This window comes from Gordionus sp. m RMFG-2023, unplaced genomic scaffold (genome assembly GCF_954871325.1).
Source record: "Gordionus sp. m RMFG-2023 unplaced genomic scaffold, tfGorSpeb1-WG-v2 contig_315, whole genome shotgun sequence".
In the NCBI taxonomy this organism is placed as follows: domain Eukaryota; kingdom Metazoa; phylum Nematomorpha; class Gordioida; order Chordodea; family Parachordodidae; genus Gordionus; species Gordionus sp. m RMFG-2023.
The window spans coordinates 16,410-31,923 of record NW_027051043.1 but is presented as its reverse complement, the minus strand read 5'-3'; the positions used below and the strand labels follow the sequence as shown (position 1 = coordinate 31,923).

At 25.1% G+C, this 15,514-nt stretch overlaps 1 protein-coding gene across 1 annotated transcript; it reads right to left on the bottom strand.

Annotated features, from left to right (window-relative positions):
• Positions 1-3,457: 3,457 nt before the first annotated feature.
• Positions 3,458-8,907, bottom strand: LOC135930697 (myeloperoxidase-like). Its single transcript, XM_065467506.1, has 10 exons — positions 8,878-8,907; positions 5,528-5,702; positions 5,360-5,474; positions 5,091-5,311; positions 4,701-5,013; positions 4,501-4,641; positions 4,351-4,452; positions 4,185-4,310; positions 3,986-4,106; positions 3,458-3,839 (listed from the first exon to the last, which is right to left on the bottom strand). Exons 5-10 carry the CDS (start codon positions 4,732-4,734, stop codon positions 3,623-3,625), a joined length of 741 nt encoding a protein of 246 aa, XP_065323578.1. The 5' UTR covers positions 4,735-5,013; positions 5,091-5,311; positions 5,360-5,474; positions 5,528-5,702; positions 8,878-8,907; the 3' UTR covers positions 3,458-3,622.
• Between the last annotated feature and the right edge of the window lie 6,607 nt (positions 8,908-15,514).

Genomic DNA, 15,514 nt, shown 5'->3' with positions numbered 1-15,514 from the left:
GATCTCCTTGAATTTAACGTCAATACAGCGGTAAAGAAAACTCTTTCACTAGGTGTGCTAGTCGCCGAAATGCAAAGAATTTTTTGGCGAGCCTGGAAAGATTGGGAAGTTCACTCTTCTTTTCTTTCCAAAAATTTAGAACGTCCACATCTTGTGAATGTCGTTTTCCAAAAAAATTGTGGCATTCATTCTAAGTCACTTAACTTGGAATCATAATTTATGTTTGTTGAATATGTGCCAATTTTGTCAAATTACTTGAATTTAATAATTCCTCTTGATCCTCATTAGCTATATTTACTACCTGATTATCATCATTCTCTATAAGTTTAAGATGCTTTATTATAAATTCTGAAGCTGAGTAATTTTGCTCTATTAAATATTTTGACACAATTGTCAATTTTTGAAATCTTGGATCTAAAAGAGAAGCCAATACCTAGATAATTTTAAATAAAAAATAAAAGAATATATACATATATATTATTACTTGCAGATTACAAACCGGAAATCGTAACGCAAGTTTATTTAGCATATTTTCCTTAAGTGAAATGATTTCAGAACTATCACTATCATTTACTATTAAATGTGTTTCAATTTCACTTCTAAAAGTAACGCCAAGTTTAAAGTAGGCCCTTATGTACTGATAGAAATTCGACAGTTTCTTTAAATTTTGAAAGAAATGCTAATAGTTCTTCTACCAGATCAGAATTATAGTTTGATAATTTGAGAAAGTGCTTCCCAATTCTTTTCAAAACATTAGTAATTAAATTCTTATTTAATCCAGATATGCTTTCTAGCATAATTAATATATTATGCCAACGTGTTGGGACATTTAATTTTAAGGTTTTCATATGCGTGGAATTATTGTTATTATCACTGGAATTGCCAATTTAAAAACGGGTATCTGGGTATAGATCAGTGCTGTCAAGATCTAACATGTCTGATGTTAAATCTATTGTACTTAAGCATTTTCTTTGATCTTCCTCGAATTCAAATTCAACCTCTGCAGTTTTATATCTTAGAGCAGTAATAATTTATCTAATTCTTTTGATGAGATTTTCAGCATGTACCTTTTTAATACCATTTACTGTAACCAGATTGTGTAAACCATGACCCAAACATAAGTGGTGTTCATATTCACCTAATCGAACACTTTTTCTAACATTAGGCCCAGCAAATATGACCATTTGTATTTTTTTCTTTTTTAAATTAAATTCCTCTTCTATTTTATCAATCTCAGTTAGAGTCTCAGCTGTGTGTTTTTGGGTTATATCATGGTTGCTAAAGTAAAGTAAATCATTTTAAAATTATCATTTATTAAATGTTAAATGTAATATAGTTTCCTTCTGTATTGATCTGTCCACATATCAAATGTAATTGAGCAAAATTTTGGCCCTGAGTTAATTTGTTCTTGTACATGTGCTTTCATTGCTAGGTAAACATCATTAAGAGCAGTACAGCTTAGTGTTGTCCTGTCTGGCAAATCAAAATTAGAATTGATAACTTGATATCTCTAAAATCGATATTTTGAAATTTATAACAGAAAATCATTATATCTTAAATTTATATTAGACAACAAATTAGGGAGAATTTATCAAGAAGAATAAATTTGTTAAAAATTTATTCTGGGTTGCAAAGCTACACAAAAACAGAGATGATTAAAACAAATAAATATGCAATTATCCAATATCATTTAAATCATATATGTCTATGTGTAATCATATTGTTAGCATGGCTATAAAATTCAACTATTGTAAATCTTCCTCAGTCAAAAAAGACATAAAGGTAGATCTATTATTATAATAGATAATATATCTATAAATTTGATACCTTCAAAAAATCTTTTATTCCTATATTATCAATTGATTGAAAATATAATAAGTCAGCACAACATAATAACACATAATTTCTTGCTAGAAGCCATTTTTAGAGGTTTTAGAATTTACCTGGAATTTTGGTTTGGATATAAAATTCTTGCGATTTTGATGAAGTATCTGCTTTATTATTATGTTCAAAAGTCAAGTGTTTTAACAAATTTCCTGTGCTAATGTTTATTGAAAAGTTTTGAATTTTATAGCTAGATTTACAAAAAATATATTTTAATTTATTAAAGATTTTGGCTATATATGAGAAAATAATCTTTAAAAAAAAATATACTGTGAAAATGGCTTATTTGCATTATCATCGTCTCCAATAGCCTTTTCTAAGCAACAATTGCAGTATAATTTGTCAGAATTTATGGAAATTGTTTTATTATCTCTTTTTAAGTGTAAGTAACCAAAAAATTTCCAGACTATGGATTTTTTATTATCCAGAGTTTGGATACTAAAATTATTTATAGAATTATTAAATGTAGTTGCATCCATTTTAAAAATATATAAAATTATGGTAACTTTTGGAATTTTAGATTTATTGAATTCTATAATGACGTCAATATAATTATGATTTTAAAATAGTAGAAAATAAAAATTCATCAAAATCCTGATTGACATTAAAAAAATTACAACAGTGATGTTGACCAATTATTAGAATAAAAAAGTATAAAATATGAAAGTAATTTCTGCGCCGGCGTGATTTTTTTAAATGGCGGCGTTTTCGGCATAACCAAAAAAGGTTGGCCGGCGCACAAGTGTACTAATACTTAGTATATAAAGCTAAAATTGAAAACACTAATTCCGATTACTAACTAACATATAACTTACATTATAAGTTTGATAATCTGTTTTAAATAAATTTTATGAAATCTTAATTTTTTTAAAAACTAGCATAACGATTAAATGTTTAATATTTTGTTTCATAATAATAATAATAATAATAAAAACACTCAAGAAATTAAAATTAACCTGAGAAAAAAACCTAAGTAAACCCAACCAAAAGAACCAGAGTTTTTATAATATTTTTATTCAGTTTGAAGATTAAATGTTCATATGATAACTTTGAAAGTTTTTGAGCCCTAAATATCTCCCTGATTTTACTTAAACTAGATATGGGCTTTAGGTCTGATATATATTTTTTTATGAGAATTTATGACCATATATCTCATTTTACTTTATAGGGTCTTAACACAAAGAATTGCGCTATTGAAATTTTAAGAGCTGAGGGGGTGGGAATACCATATTTGTCAATATATATATTCATATAGTATCTATTCTATAATATCATTTTATATTTTAGTGTTAGGGAGTCTAAAGGGCTTTGATACTTTATTAAACTCTCTTGTGTATCAGATTGTCTGTTACTATATTTTATTCATCATCATACTTTAATAATTTTAAGTAAAATTCCAATTTATTTGGCACTCTTCGTAGAATCTCATAGGCAAAGAGAAAATATAATTCAGGTATAGCGATTTTAATGATGCTTAAAACAATTATACTTTCTTATAGTATGATAAAGAGTTAAATTTATTTTTATTTCTTTAAAATAGAATTTTATAAGTTCCATATGGTAAGACGATCTGACAATATAGGGCTGCGAATTAACTAAGTTATGCGCTATGGTTTCATGTCTGAAAAATATTTTGCTTCGGGCCGGGGCTTACAAATTTCTGTCCCAAGTCCAGTTAAAGTCTGAATTTGAACATTATTTAAAAAAAGTTAATACCCTATAAATCCATACAATATATTTACTTGATTAAACTATGCCCTAATCTCAGGACGGCTGCCGCAAACGAATTCGCAATTGTTGCATCTATATTGTCATCATAACCCGAAAAATAACCCGTGTCTGCCAATTCTAATTTGTGTTTTTGAATCTCTATAGGTCCAAGCAAGATAGGCAACCATTCCTTATAAGTGATATGTTGTAACATGGCTCCAACAATTTTTCTTGTCGTTTGAAAACTTTCATTATTTATTGGTAATATATTGATAATAACTTCTAATTAGTAAATCATCATAAGAAATAACTTTTACTTAATATCAATAATAGGTGGATATAATATACCAATCGACCTATGTCAATAAATTAACATAAACTAATTTTATACCCTTTTTCAGCAGACCAATGGGGATTAATATGTTGCAACCAATCAGCAATTCTGTTATGTTCTCTAAGCCAAATCGTATGCAATGCAGTTAAAGGGGTATTTTCATTACTTCTTTCATCGCCTATTTTAAATTTCATAATTTATAATACTCAAAACATGTATCTTTTATATTTGAATCTTTACATTTCCTTAAAATTACCTGCTCTAAAACAATGATAACGAGCCCTTCGTGCATATATACACTCCTCAATTTGTATATTACCTTGAGCTGGTAATAACTCTCTCATTAAATGGTTGAATGGATGAGTTTGAACTTTCATTTTAGCTATAATAAATTAAACAGTAATATTTTATATGTAAAATACGTGTTGTTGTGTCTCTCAAAGCCAAATTATCTTCAATTATGCTTCCATATAGCCCTGAGCCATCTAAATATGAAGAAACTTGATTCATTTGCTCTCGAGGACCTATATATATCTATGGATTTTATTGAGATTAGAAAATAATTAATATACCGATTTTGCAATCGGGTCTTAAAGCTGGAAAAGATCTAACGGCATTCATACATGTTTGATTAAATTTTGAAAAGAAAGGATCATCTGGAGGAAATGGCATACCATAACATAATGGGTGCTTAAATTGGAATATACAACAATCTAGTTTTGGAGATTGTTTTCCTAATATTTAAAATGTTTTTATTAGAAGGGTTGTTTACCGCCAACAGATACAAATAATCGCAATAGCATCATAGGCTAGCATTCGAACGGAATATAAATAGAGAATGGGAATTGGCCAAAAAATAATTTTTGAATCAGTCAACGTTAAATGACTGGAATTATTCTTATAATTAATATTACCAGTAGGAAAAGGAGTGTGCGTAATATCATGATCAATAAATTGACCAAATGTCATCGTAATAACTGTCATATCATTGTGAAACTTGTCGACATTGCTAAACACATTTTTAGTTATCAATCTAGGATTTGGTAATGCTCCTCCATTTTTAGCGATTCGAGGATTATTAAGTCCTTGATAAAAAATGAGATTATTTTAGAAATGCAGGTTTGTATGAATATATTTTATGTTAAAACAAAATTTATGTAACCATCGCCATAATCGGGTTCAATAAGTCTTTTGTGGGGCATATTTGACATTCCCCAATGTTTATTCTTTAAATTATTGCAAAATCCATCTAATTCCTTTTCATTTTTATTACATGTATGAATTCGCAAATTTTTTTCAATTGTACATTTCTGACCTAAAGTTGTGCCAGATATATTAAGGGATAATAAATAGGGTCCAATCTCGTATTTATTTAATTTTCCCCTTAATTTACATGAAGTTATAAGACAAGTAAAAGTGAATCATATTTACTTGAGGAGGGATTTCAGGGCATCTGCAACAAAAGCATATTCTAAGGCAATATTTCCATATATGGTAAATGGAGTCAGAGGATATGTGAATTCTCTAATTTTTAAATTGTCGATACCTTGTTGTATATAAAGAGTGGTTGTGTATACAAGTTTTAACACAAATATTTACTTTTATCGTATCTTAGAATGGAAAAATATTCTCGTATCTTGTTATTTACTGATGCTCCTCTTGTTATAGCACTATGTATATCAGATTGATGTAGATAGACACAATAGTTATTAGATGTTAAAAATGTCAACACTATAATCAAATAGAGGTATCGCAGATGAACCATGTCTATTATCTAATGTAAGCATTTTATACGTATAATAACTTGTATAACAAAACATCATTTAACTATTAGTTATTAAGGTTGATAAGTAGCGACTGAGCCATCACTCACTTATCGCTCTTAATTACTACGATTTAAACATTTCCTCGTTTTTGCCCTATGAAATAACTTCCATGGCGACAGGCAGGGGATTTGAAATAGAACACTGACATACAGGGTTTCCCATTCAAAAAAGGAAAAGTCTCAATCATAAAAGGAAAAGGGTCAATCATAAAAGGAAAAGGTCCAAACAAAAAAGGAAAAATGTCAATCAAAAAAGGAAAATTCCCAAAAAGGGAGGAAAAAGTCCGATCAAAAAAGGAAAAGTGTCAAACAAAGGAAAAGTGTCAATCGAAAAAAGAAAATTCCCAAAAGGAAAGGAAAAATGTCAATCAAAAAAGGAAAATTCCCATTCAAAAAAGGAAAATCGTAATATTTTAAATTTTTGTCAATTTTTCTTAAATTTTTATTTTTTTTTGTTATTCCTTCGTAATTTATTTCTAAATTTTTGCGATTTCTTTACAATTACTGTTCTCTATTTATTTCTAACTTTTTGCGATTTTCTTTACTTTTATTTTTCTTACTATATCTTCTCTCAATTTATTTTTATTCTCATTTTTAATAATTCTTTTTTATTTTTAAAAATAATTTATAAATTTAGGTTCATTTTTTAACAATTTCTTTATTTTTTTTTTCATCATACATACAATATGCTTTTTATGATTTTTTCATTGTAATCTTTTACATACATTTCTAACCTTTTCAATCTCTTTAAGTCATTTTTAATCTTTATTTTTTTGAGCATTTCTAAATTTTTTCTTCTCATTTTTGATAATTATTTTTTTAAAATAATATTTAATGTTTTTGGCAGACAATATAATTACAATTGCTAAATTAAATTAATCGTTTGGTTATAATGTACCTTTTTAAAATTAAATAAGTTTGAACTGTAATACCAAACGATATGTAAATTAATAAAATATAATCATTTTTAAATTCTTATTTTTAAAATTATCAAAAATGAGAAGAAAAAATTGAGAAATGCTCAAAAAAAATAAAGATTAAAAATGACGAGATTGAAAAGGTTAAAAATGTATGTAAAAGATTACAATGAAAAAATCATAAAAAGCATATTGTATGTATGATGAAAAAAAAACGTAAAGAATTGTTAAAAAAATGGACCTAAATTTATAAATTTATTTTAAAAATACAAAAGAATTATTAAAAATGAGAAGAAAAATAAATTGAGAGAAGATATAGTAAGAAAAATTTATGTAAAGAAAATCGTATAAAGTTAGAAATAAATTGAGAACAGTAAGAAAAAATCGTAAAGAAATCGCAAAAATTTAGAAATAAATTAAGGAATAACAAAAATAAATAAAAATTTAAGAAAAATTGACAAATATTTAAAATATTACGATTTTCCTTTTTTGAATGGGAATTATTAAGAAAAACATAATAAATATAATATATGGTAAAATACCAAAAAAACCTACGATGGATGAGATATTATAGAGTATTAGGAATTAAATTAATTATATGTTTTACGTGTACGTCAATTAATAAGTAATTCATAGTGAGCTTTTAACTTTTTTAACTGGTCTTAGGTCAACCCAGACCGTCGGTCTGGGATGCCGGACTGGGTGTAACAGTCGGACTCATTAGTTAGATAAGACCTGACCGTTGACGCACTATGCTTAAAACAAAAGGAAGGAAATTTTAATGTCACGAAATATTTTTTAAATTCAAATTAAGCCCTAAAATTTCTTATGAAAATGAAAGCTATTTAATAATATATTAATGTATTTGTTTAAAGTGAGTGCTAATTTTAAAGAACTTTCAAAATTGCAGCATAAGTATCTAGCACGCCCCTGGTTGGATATTTGGGCTATATTAATACTGGAATTATTTCCACAATATGAGTTTGGAACTGAAACCAGAATCTGGCAACCATCTTTAAGATTTATTGGAACTATAACCAAAATCAGTTCATTTCTTAGAACAATTTCTAACAAAAGTACAAATAATTTATTTAAAATGTTATTGATTTTCTATGTAAGATAATTTTCTGAAACAATTTAGTAATTAATTTACTTTTCCATCAATATGTTATTTTTTCAACTTTAAATCATTTTTTGAGCACATTTTTATAAATTTAATGATTTTACAGTGAATACCTACCCTATGAATTTCAGACGATTTTCCAGTTAAATTTTGAGTCATTTATAACTTCTATGAAAAATATATGAACAGAAAAAAATAATATAAATTATATTAAGATCAAAGGTTATTGAGAAAAACTTTCTAAAATTGCAGAGTAGGTTTTCTAGAGAAGCTGGAATATAATATAAATCGACGCGAACATATATTTATAATATGATAAATTGAACAAAAAGAAATTATTCACTGCTATAACATTATAATTCATTTCATTATTTCAATTCATTCTGATGTGAATCTCGGATATATTTTCTGGTGTAGGGTACTTCAAAAAAAAAATAGAACACCTGTGCCGCTTAGAATTTTTCCTCAGTCTCCGAATTAACGATGTCGTGTTTCACAATTTTTTTTAAAGAATAATATTATTATCTTAATTATATTAAATCTAAAGTTTAATTTTTCTCGGAAGAATTCTAAGGGATAGTTAAATATTGAAAAGAATTTATTTATTGTGCAAGGGAGGAACCTATTCCAACAATTTTCTAATGACATATTGCACATCTTAAATAGGCTAATTTTATTATAAAATTTATTATATCTGAAATTAGAATGAAGTAGTTCTTTGTGTGCTTATTTTACTATTTCAAAATGTTTTGATATTAGGGGTTCAATTAATATATAAGAATTCGAGAATTTCTAAATTTACTAAATTCTATCAAAGATCAATAATGTGATAACAATAGTTATTTATTTTTAATAAAATTAACCTTTACATAGTTCTTCCCATGATGGAAATATATAAAAAAATTGATAAACATTTTTTACATATTTAGAAAATTTTATCACCACATTTATTTATATATAACATTTTTAGAGTATCCACATGTGATGAATTGCTAACCTTGATTATTATAATCAAAAATATTAATTTTCATGAAAAAATTTCACCAACATTATTCATTTATTATATAATACTGTTGAATTTTACTTTTTCTGAAGTTTATTAGAATTATTAAAGGATATCCAATACAAATAAAATTACACAAATAAAATTATTAAATTATTGTCTTGCAAAATTTATTATTTTAAAAAATCCTTTTGCGACATCCCTTATATGAAAAAAAAATAAATATAAAGCCCCTAGGTGTTATATTTAAAATGTTTAAACTCATAAAAATACAAAAAATTATTTAAAATATTTACTGTTTAAAAGAAAATGCAAATGTCTCAACAATAGGATATAAAAACCAATTACATCATTATACATGTTACCATAAAATAGAAATATGCAGACTTAATATTCTGAGATATAATAAGAGAAAGATCAATCTTCAATCATTTTAATTTTTTATTAAAAGAAATCTAAAAATTTGAAGAATTGTGATTTCTTTTTGGTAATTGGCAATAAAATGGGGGGGGGGGGGGATTTTTAAAAGAAATTTTTGCAGCCCGGACCTATCACAAACAAGTTTTTTTTATTTATTCCAAAAAGCCTGGCCTAACCAAAATAAAAATTAATTGTCCACCCGACCTGGCCCTAATTTATTTATTATAATCAATAATTATAAAAATAATATTCTACAAAGAAAAAATATTGGCACCTTGTTTTTTGCTTGCAAAAATTAAATTATATCAATTTATTTCACAAAGATATTTAAAAATTTAAGCCTAGTGTAAAGTTATAGAATGACGGCATTGGTAAATTGACTGTGATTCGCAATATCGAAAATTTGAATTTATACCAAAGTAATGGTTCACATAATGTAAAACATTTATCGTTATGTTAATGTTAAATATTGCGAATTTAATAAATATATCATAGACCTGTAGGCCCGGCCCTAAACCCGGCCCGGGCAGGGCCGGGCCGTATTTTAAATTTTTTAAATATACCCGGGTCGGGCCTAAAAAATTTTTTTTAAACATATCCGGGCCGGGCCTTAAAATTTTTTTTAAAATATATCCGGGCCGGGCTTAAGATTGTTAAACCCGGGCCGGGCCTTAATATTTTTTATAAAAATTTTTACATTATGAGTTAATGGTTATAAGATTATATTATATTATAGTTATGATTAATATAATATTGGGTGATGGTTAACACTACCTAACAACCCACAGATCGATCTAATTATTAATTTCCTGCAAATTTATTCAAAGTATTAATATATTTTTTTATAATTCATATCTAAATTTTTACAACATATTTTACCAAAACAATCAAATAAAGGAATATAATAAGCCCCAATATTCAAGTATTATTAATATATTTTTTTATAATTCATATCTAAATTTTTAGAATATATTTTACCAAAACAATCATATAAAGGATTATCACTTCTTAAAGTTTATAATTGATTTTACTTAATATAAAGCATTTTTTAATTGAAAAATTTGTTTTACACAAGTATCATTTTATTTCTCTTTTTCTCTGTCCCAAATTCAAGCAATTACGTATGTAGTCAGGGACAGATCGCAAAATGACGGAAAACTATATAAAAGATTATATTAAATTACAAGAAGCTCAGGTGAAATACCATCGACCAGTCAAATTACGACTGTTGTTAAACAAACTGAATCGTTTTATGACAAATGGGGCGATGGTAATTCTGGTAATATGTCAATACCCGATGATGAATATTATAATTACATAAATAATAGATAAAACATTTAAGGTGGATAATTTGTTAGTGGTGGGCGGCTCATCAAAGCGAATTTCCAATTTTAGCAAAATTGGCAATTCCTGCTTTAAGTGCAAGCTGTGAGCGGAATTTTTCCACTACTGGCAGAATTCTTGAAGAAAGAAGAAGTAATCTTCAACCTGAAAAGGTAGATATGCTTTTCTTTCTTCATGATAATTTGTGAATTTCTAATATCTTTCTTGAGTATAGGGTTTCGTCAATCATGCTGGTTTTTTACTTTGCAAACTGTCAAATATTTATTGCATTTATTATATTTACCTTGAGTCATGAAAGTTTTTAATCCAACATTTTTCATTATTTTTTTTTACAATATTATATAATACAATTATCTTCTTTTGTTAAAAATTTATATTATAAAATAAATTATATTAATATTGTGCAATTAGATTATATTTTCAAAATACTATTTATTATACATGCATTTTTTTAAATAGCGATTTATTTTTATTTTATAAATTAAATAGTAAATTAAATAGAATATATTCGCAAGGTCTAAAAGTCGAAAGGCTGCATGATACGAAAGGCTAAAAAATAATATTGAAAATAAAAATAACAAAGAAAATGATTAATGTGTAATTTGATTGATTTATTGCTTTTTTTACGAGAAAAATATTATAATAACATTACATTATAATATATTTAAAAAAATGGAAATTTTAAGATCTTTTCAATTTTTTTATTAATTCTTTGAAATAAATTGCGGTTTTAATTTTATTTAATTTTATTAATTTTATTAATTTTATTAATTTTATTAATTTTTAATTTATATTTTTAATTAAATTATATTTATTTATTTAAAAAAAATGGAATATAATATATTAAAAAATGGAAATTTTAAGATCTTTTCAATTTTTAATAATTCTTTGAAATAAATTGCGGTTTTATTTTTATTTTTATTTAATTTTTATTTTTAATTAAATTATATTTGGTTATTTTAAAAAAATGGATTATAATATTTCAATTTTATTATTAATTTTTGAAATAAATTGCGATTATAATTTTATTTAATTTTATTAATTTTATTAATTTTTAATTTATATTTTTAATTAAATTATATTTGGTTATTTTAAAATAATGGAATTTTTAAAATTATATGTATATTCTATTTAAGTTTTTTTTCAAAACTAAATTGATAGTAAGTATAACGATATTGTGAGTACTGGATTAGGGAAAAGGCTAACATCTTATATGCAATTTTGAATATTTTTATATCATTCTACTCAGAATTAAATTTCCTATCCAATTATGCTTAGATGTATTTTTTTACGTTTCCGGTTCAAAAAATAACATTTTTGTCGCGAAAACGTTCAAAGGGAAAAGGCTAACATCTTTAGTTTAATTTTATAAATTTTTATATCATTGAACTCAGAATTAAATTTCCTATCTAAATATGCTTTGATGTGATTTTTAAGTTATCGGTTCAAAAAAAAAACGTTGGAAGGGAAAAGGCTAACATCTTATATGCAATTTTGAATATTTTTATATCATTCTACTCAGAATTAAATTTCCTATCCAATTATGCTTAGATGTATTTTTTTACGTTTCCGGTTCAAAAAATAACATTTTTGTCGCGAAAACGTTGAAAGGGAAAAGGCTAACATCTTAAGTTTAATTTTATAAATTTTTATATCATTGAACTCAGAATTAAATTTCCTATCTAAATATGCTTTGAAGTAATTTTTTACGTTATCGGTTCAAAAAATAAATTTTAAAAATTTTTTTGTGGTAAAAACGTTGGAAGGGAAAAGGCTAACATCTTATATGCAATTTTGAATATTTTTATATCATTCTACTCAGAATTAAATTTCCTATCCAATTATGCTTAGATGTATTTTTTTACGTTTCCAGTTCAAAAAATAACATTTTTGTCGCAAAAACGTTCAAATAGAAAAGGTTAACATCTTAAGTTTAATTTTATAAATTTTTATATCATTGAACTCAAAATTAAATTTCCTATCTAAATATGCTTTGATGTAATTTTTTACGTTATCGGTTCAAAAAATAAATTTTAAAAATTTTTTTGTGGTAAAAACGTTGGAAGGGAAAAGGCTAACATCTTATATGCAATTTTGAATATTTTTATTCCATTCTACTCAGAATTAAATTTCATATCCAAAATCAGCTTAGATGTAATTTTTTACGTTTCCGGTTCAAAAAATAACATTTTTGTCGCGAAAACGTTCGAAGGGAAAAGGCTAACATCTTAAGTTTAATTTTATAAATTTTTATATCATTGAACTCAGAATTAAATTTCCTATCTAAATATGCTTTGATGTATTTTTTACGTTATCGGTTCAAAAAATAAATTTTAATAATTTTTTTGTGGTAAAAACGTTGGAAGGGAAAAGGCTAACATCTTATATGCAATTTTGAATATTTTTATATCATTCTACTCAGAATTAAATTTCCTATCCAATTATGCTTAGATGTATTTTTTTACGTTTCCGGTTCAAAAAATAACATTTTGGTCGCGAAAATGTTCGAAGGGAAAAGGCTAACATCTTAAGTTTAATTTTATAAATTTTTATATCATTGAACTCAGAATTAAATTTCCTATCTAAATATGCTTAGATGTATTTTTTTACGTTTCCGGTTCAAAAAATAACATTTTTGTCGCAAAAACGTTCAAATGGAAAAGGCTAACATCTTAAGTTTAATTTTATAAATTTTTATATCATTGAACTCAGAATTAAATTTCCTATCTAAATAAGCTTTGATGTAATTTTTTAAGTTTCGGTTCAAAAAATAAATTTTAAAAATTTTTTTGTGGTAAAAACGTTGGAAGGAAAAAAGGCTAACATCTTATATGCAATTTTGAATATTTTTATATCATTCTACTCAGAATTAAATTTCCTATCCAATTATGCTTAGATGTATTTTTTACGTTTCCGGTTCAAAAAATAACATTTTTGTCGCGAAAACGTTCGAAGTGAAAAGGCTAACATCTTAAGTTTAATTTTATAAATTTTTATATCATTGAACTCAGAATTAAATTTCCTATCTAAATATGCTTTGATGTATTTTTTTACGTTATCGGTTTAAAAAATAAATTTTAATAATTTTTTTGTGGTAAAAACGTTGGAAGGGAAAAGGCTAACATCTTATATGCAATTTTAAATATTTTTATATCATTCTACTCAGAATTAAATTTCCTATCCAATTATGCTTAGATGTATTTTTTTACGTTTCCGGTTCAAAAAATAACATTTTTGTCGCGAAAACGTTCGAAGGGAAAAGGGTAACATCTTTAGTTTAATTTTATAAATTTTTATATCATTGAACTCAGAATTAAATTTCCTATCCCTTTTCCCTTCCAACGTTTTTACCACAAAAAAATTATTAAAATATATTTTTTGAACCGATAACGTAAAAAAATACATCAAAGCATATTTAGATAGGAAATTTAATTTTGAGTTCAATGATATAAATATTTATAAAATTAAATTTAAGATGTTAGCCTTTTCCCTTCGAACGTTTTCGCGACAAAAATGTTATTTTTTGAACCGGAAACGTAAAAAAGTACATCTAAGCATAATTGGATAGGAAATTTAATTCTGAGTAGAATGATATAAAAATATTCAAAATTGCATATAAGATGTTAGCCTTTTCCCTTCCAACGTTTTTACCACAAAAAAATTTTTAAAATTTATTTTTTGAACCGAAACTTAAAAAATCACATCAAAGCATATTTAGATAGTAAATTTAATTCTGAGTTCAATGATATAAAAATTTATAAAATTAAACTAAAGATATTAGCCTTTTCCCTTCGAACGTTTTCGCGACAAAAATGTTATTTTTTGAACCGGAAAAGTAAAAAATACATCTAAGCATAATTGGATAGAAAATTTAATTCTGAGTAGAATGATATAAAAATATTCAAAATTGCATATAAGATGTTAGCCTTTTCCCTAATCCAGTACTCACAATATCGTTATACTTACTATCAATTTAGTTTTGAAAAAAAACTTAAATAGAATATACATATAATTTTAAAAATTCCATTATTTTAAAATAACCAAATATAATTTAATTAAAAATATAAATTAAAAATTAATGAAATTAAATAAAATTATAATCGCAATTTATTTCAAAGAATTAATAAAAAAATTGAAATATTATAATCCATTTTTTTAAATAACCAAATATAATTTAATTAAAAATAAAAATTAAATAAAAATAAAACCGCAATTTATTTCAAAGAATTAATAAAAAAATTGAAAAGATCTTAAAATTTCCATTTTTTTAATATATTATATTCCATTTTTTTTAAATAAATAAATATAATTTAATTAAAAATATAAATTAAAAATTAATAAAATTTAGTGCTGTAAACATTTTAAAAAAAATCGAACGCGTTCGCGTTCAACGTTCATTGACAAAAATCGAACGCGTTCACGTTCACGTTCAAATTCAAAAAAAAGAACGCGTTCAAGTTCATGAACGCGTTCATATGTTCAAAATTTTATGATAAATTTTTTCAAAATTTAATATAAATAAATGCCTTATATTTTTCAACACAATATATTAGCCATGATAAAAAATAATAGTTTTATTTTGATAGTATAATTATATGTACAATATAATAGAGCGATAAAAAAATAAATTTATAAAAAAAATTTCTTATTAATTTTTAATAATAATTGCTTTTCAAAATTTTCATCTGATAGGCATGAACGCTTGTCAGTTAATATAGCGTTAGCTATACTAAAAACTCGCTCAACAAGGGCAGATGAAGGGATTGCGGTGTTATACTTGATAAACAATTCTTTTAAAAGGGGGAATTTATTAAAAACATTTAATGTTTTATCCATTGTTTCAAAAAATTGAGCTATGTTATCATCCTCCAATCTGCCCTCTTCTTCCTCGTCAAAAAAAAGGATATCTCGGAATTGATTTTAAAACAGTGAAATATTTTTGATATTTGGGCCA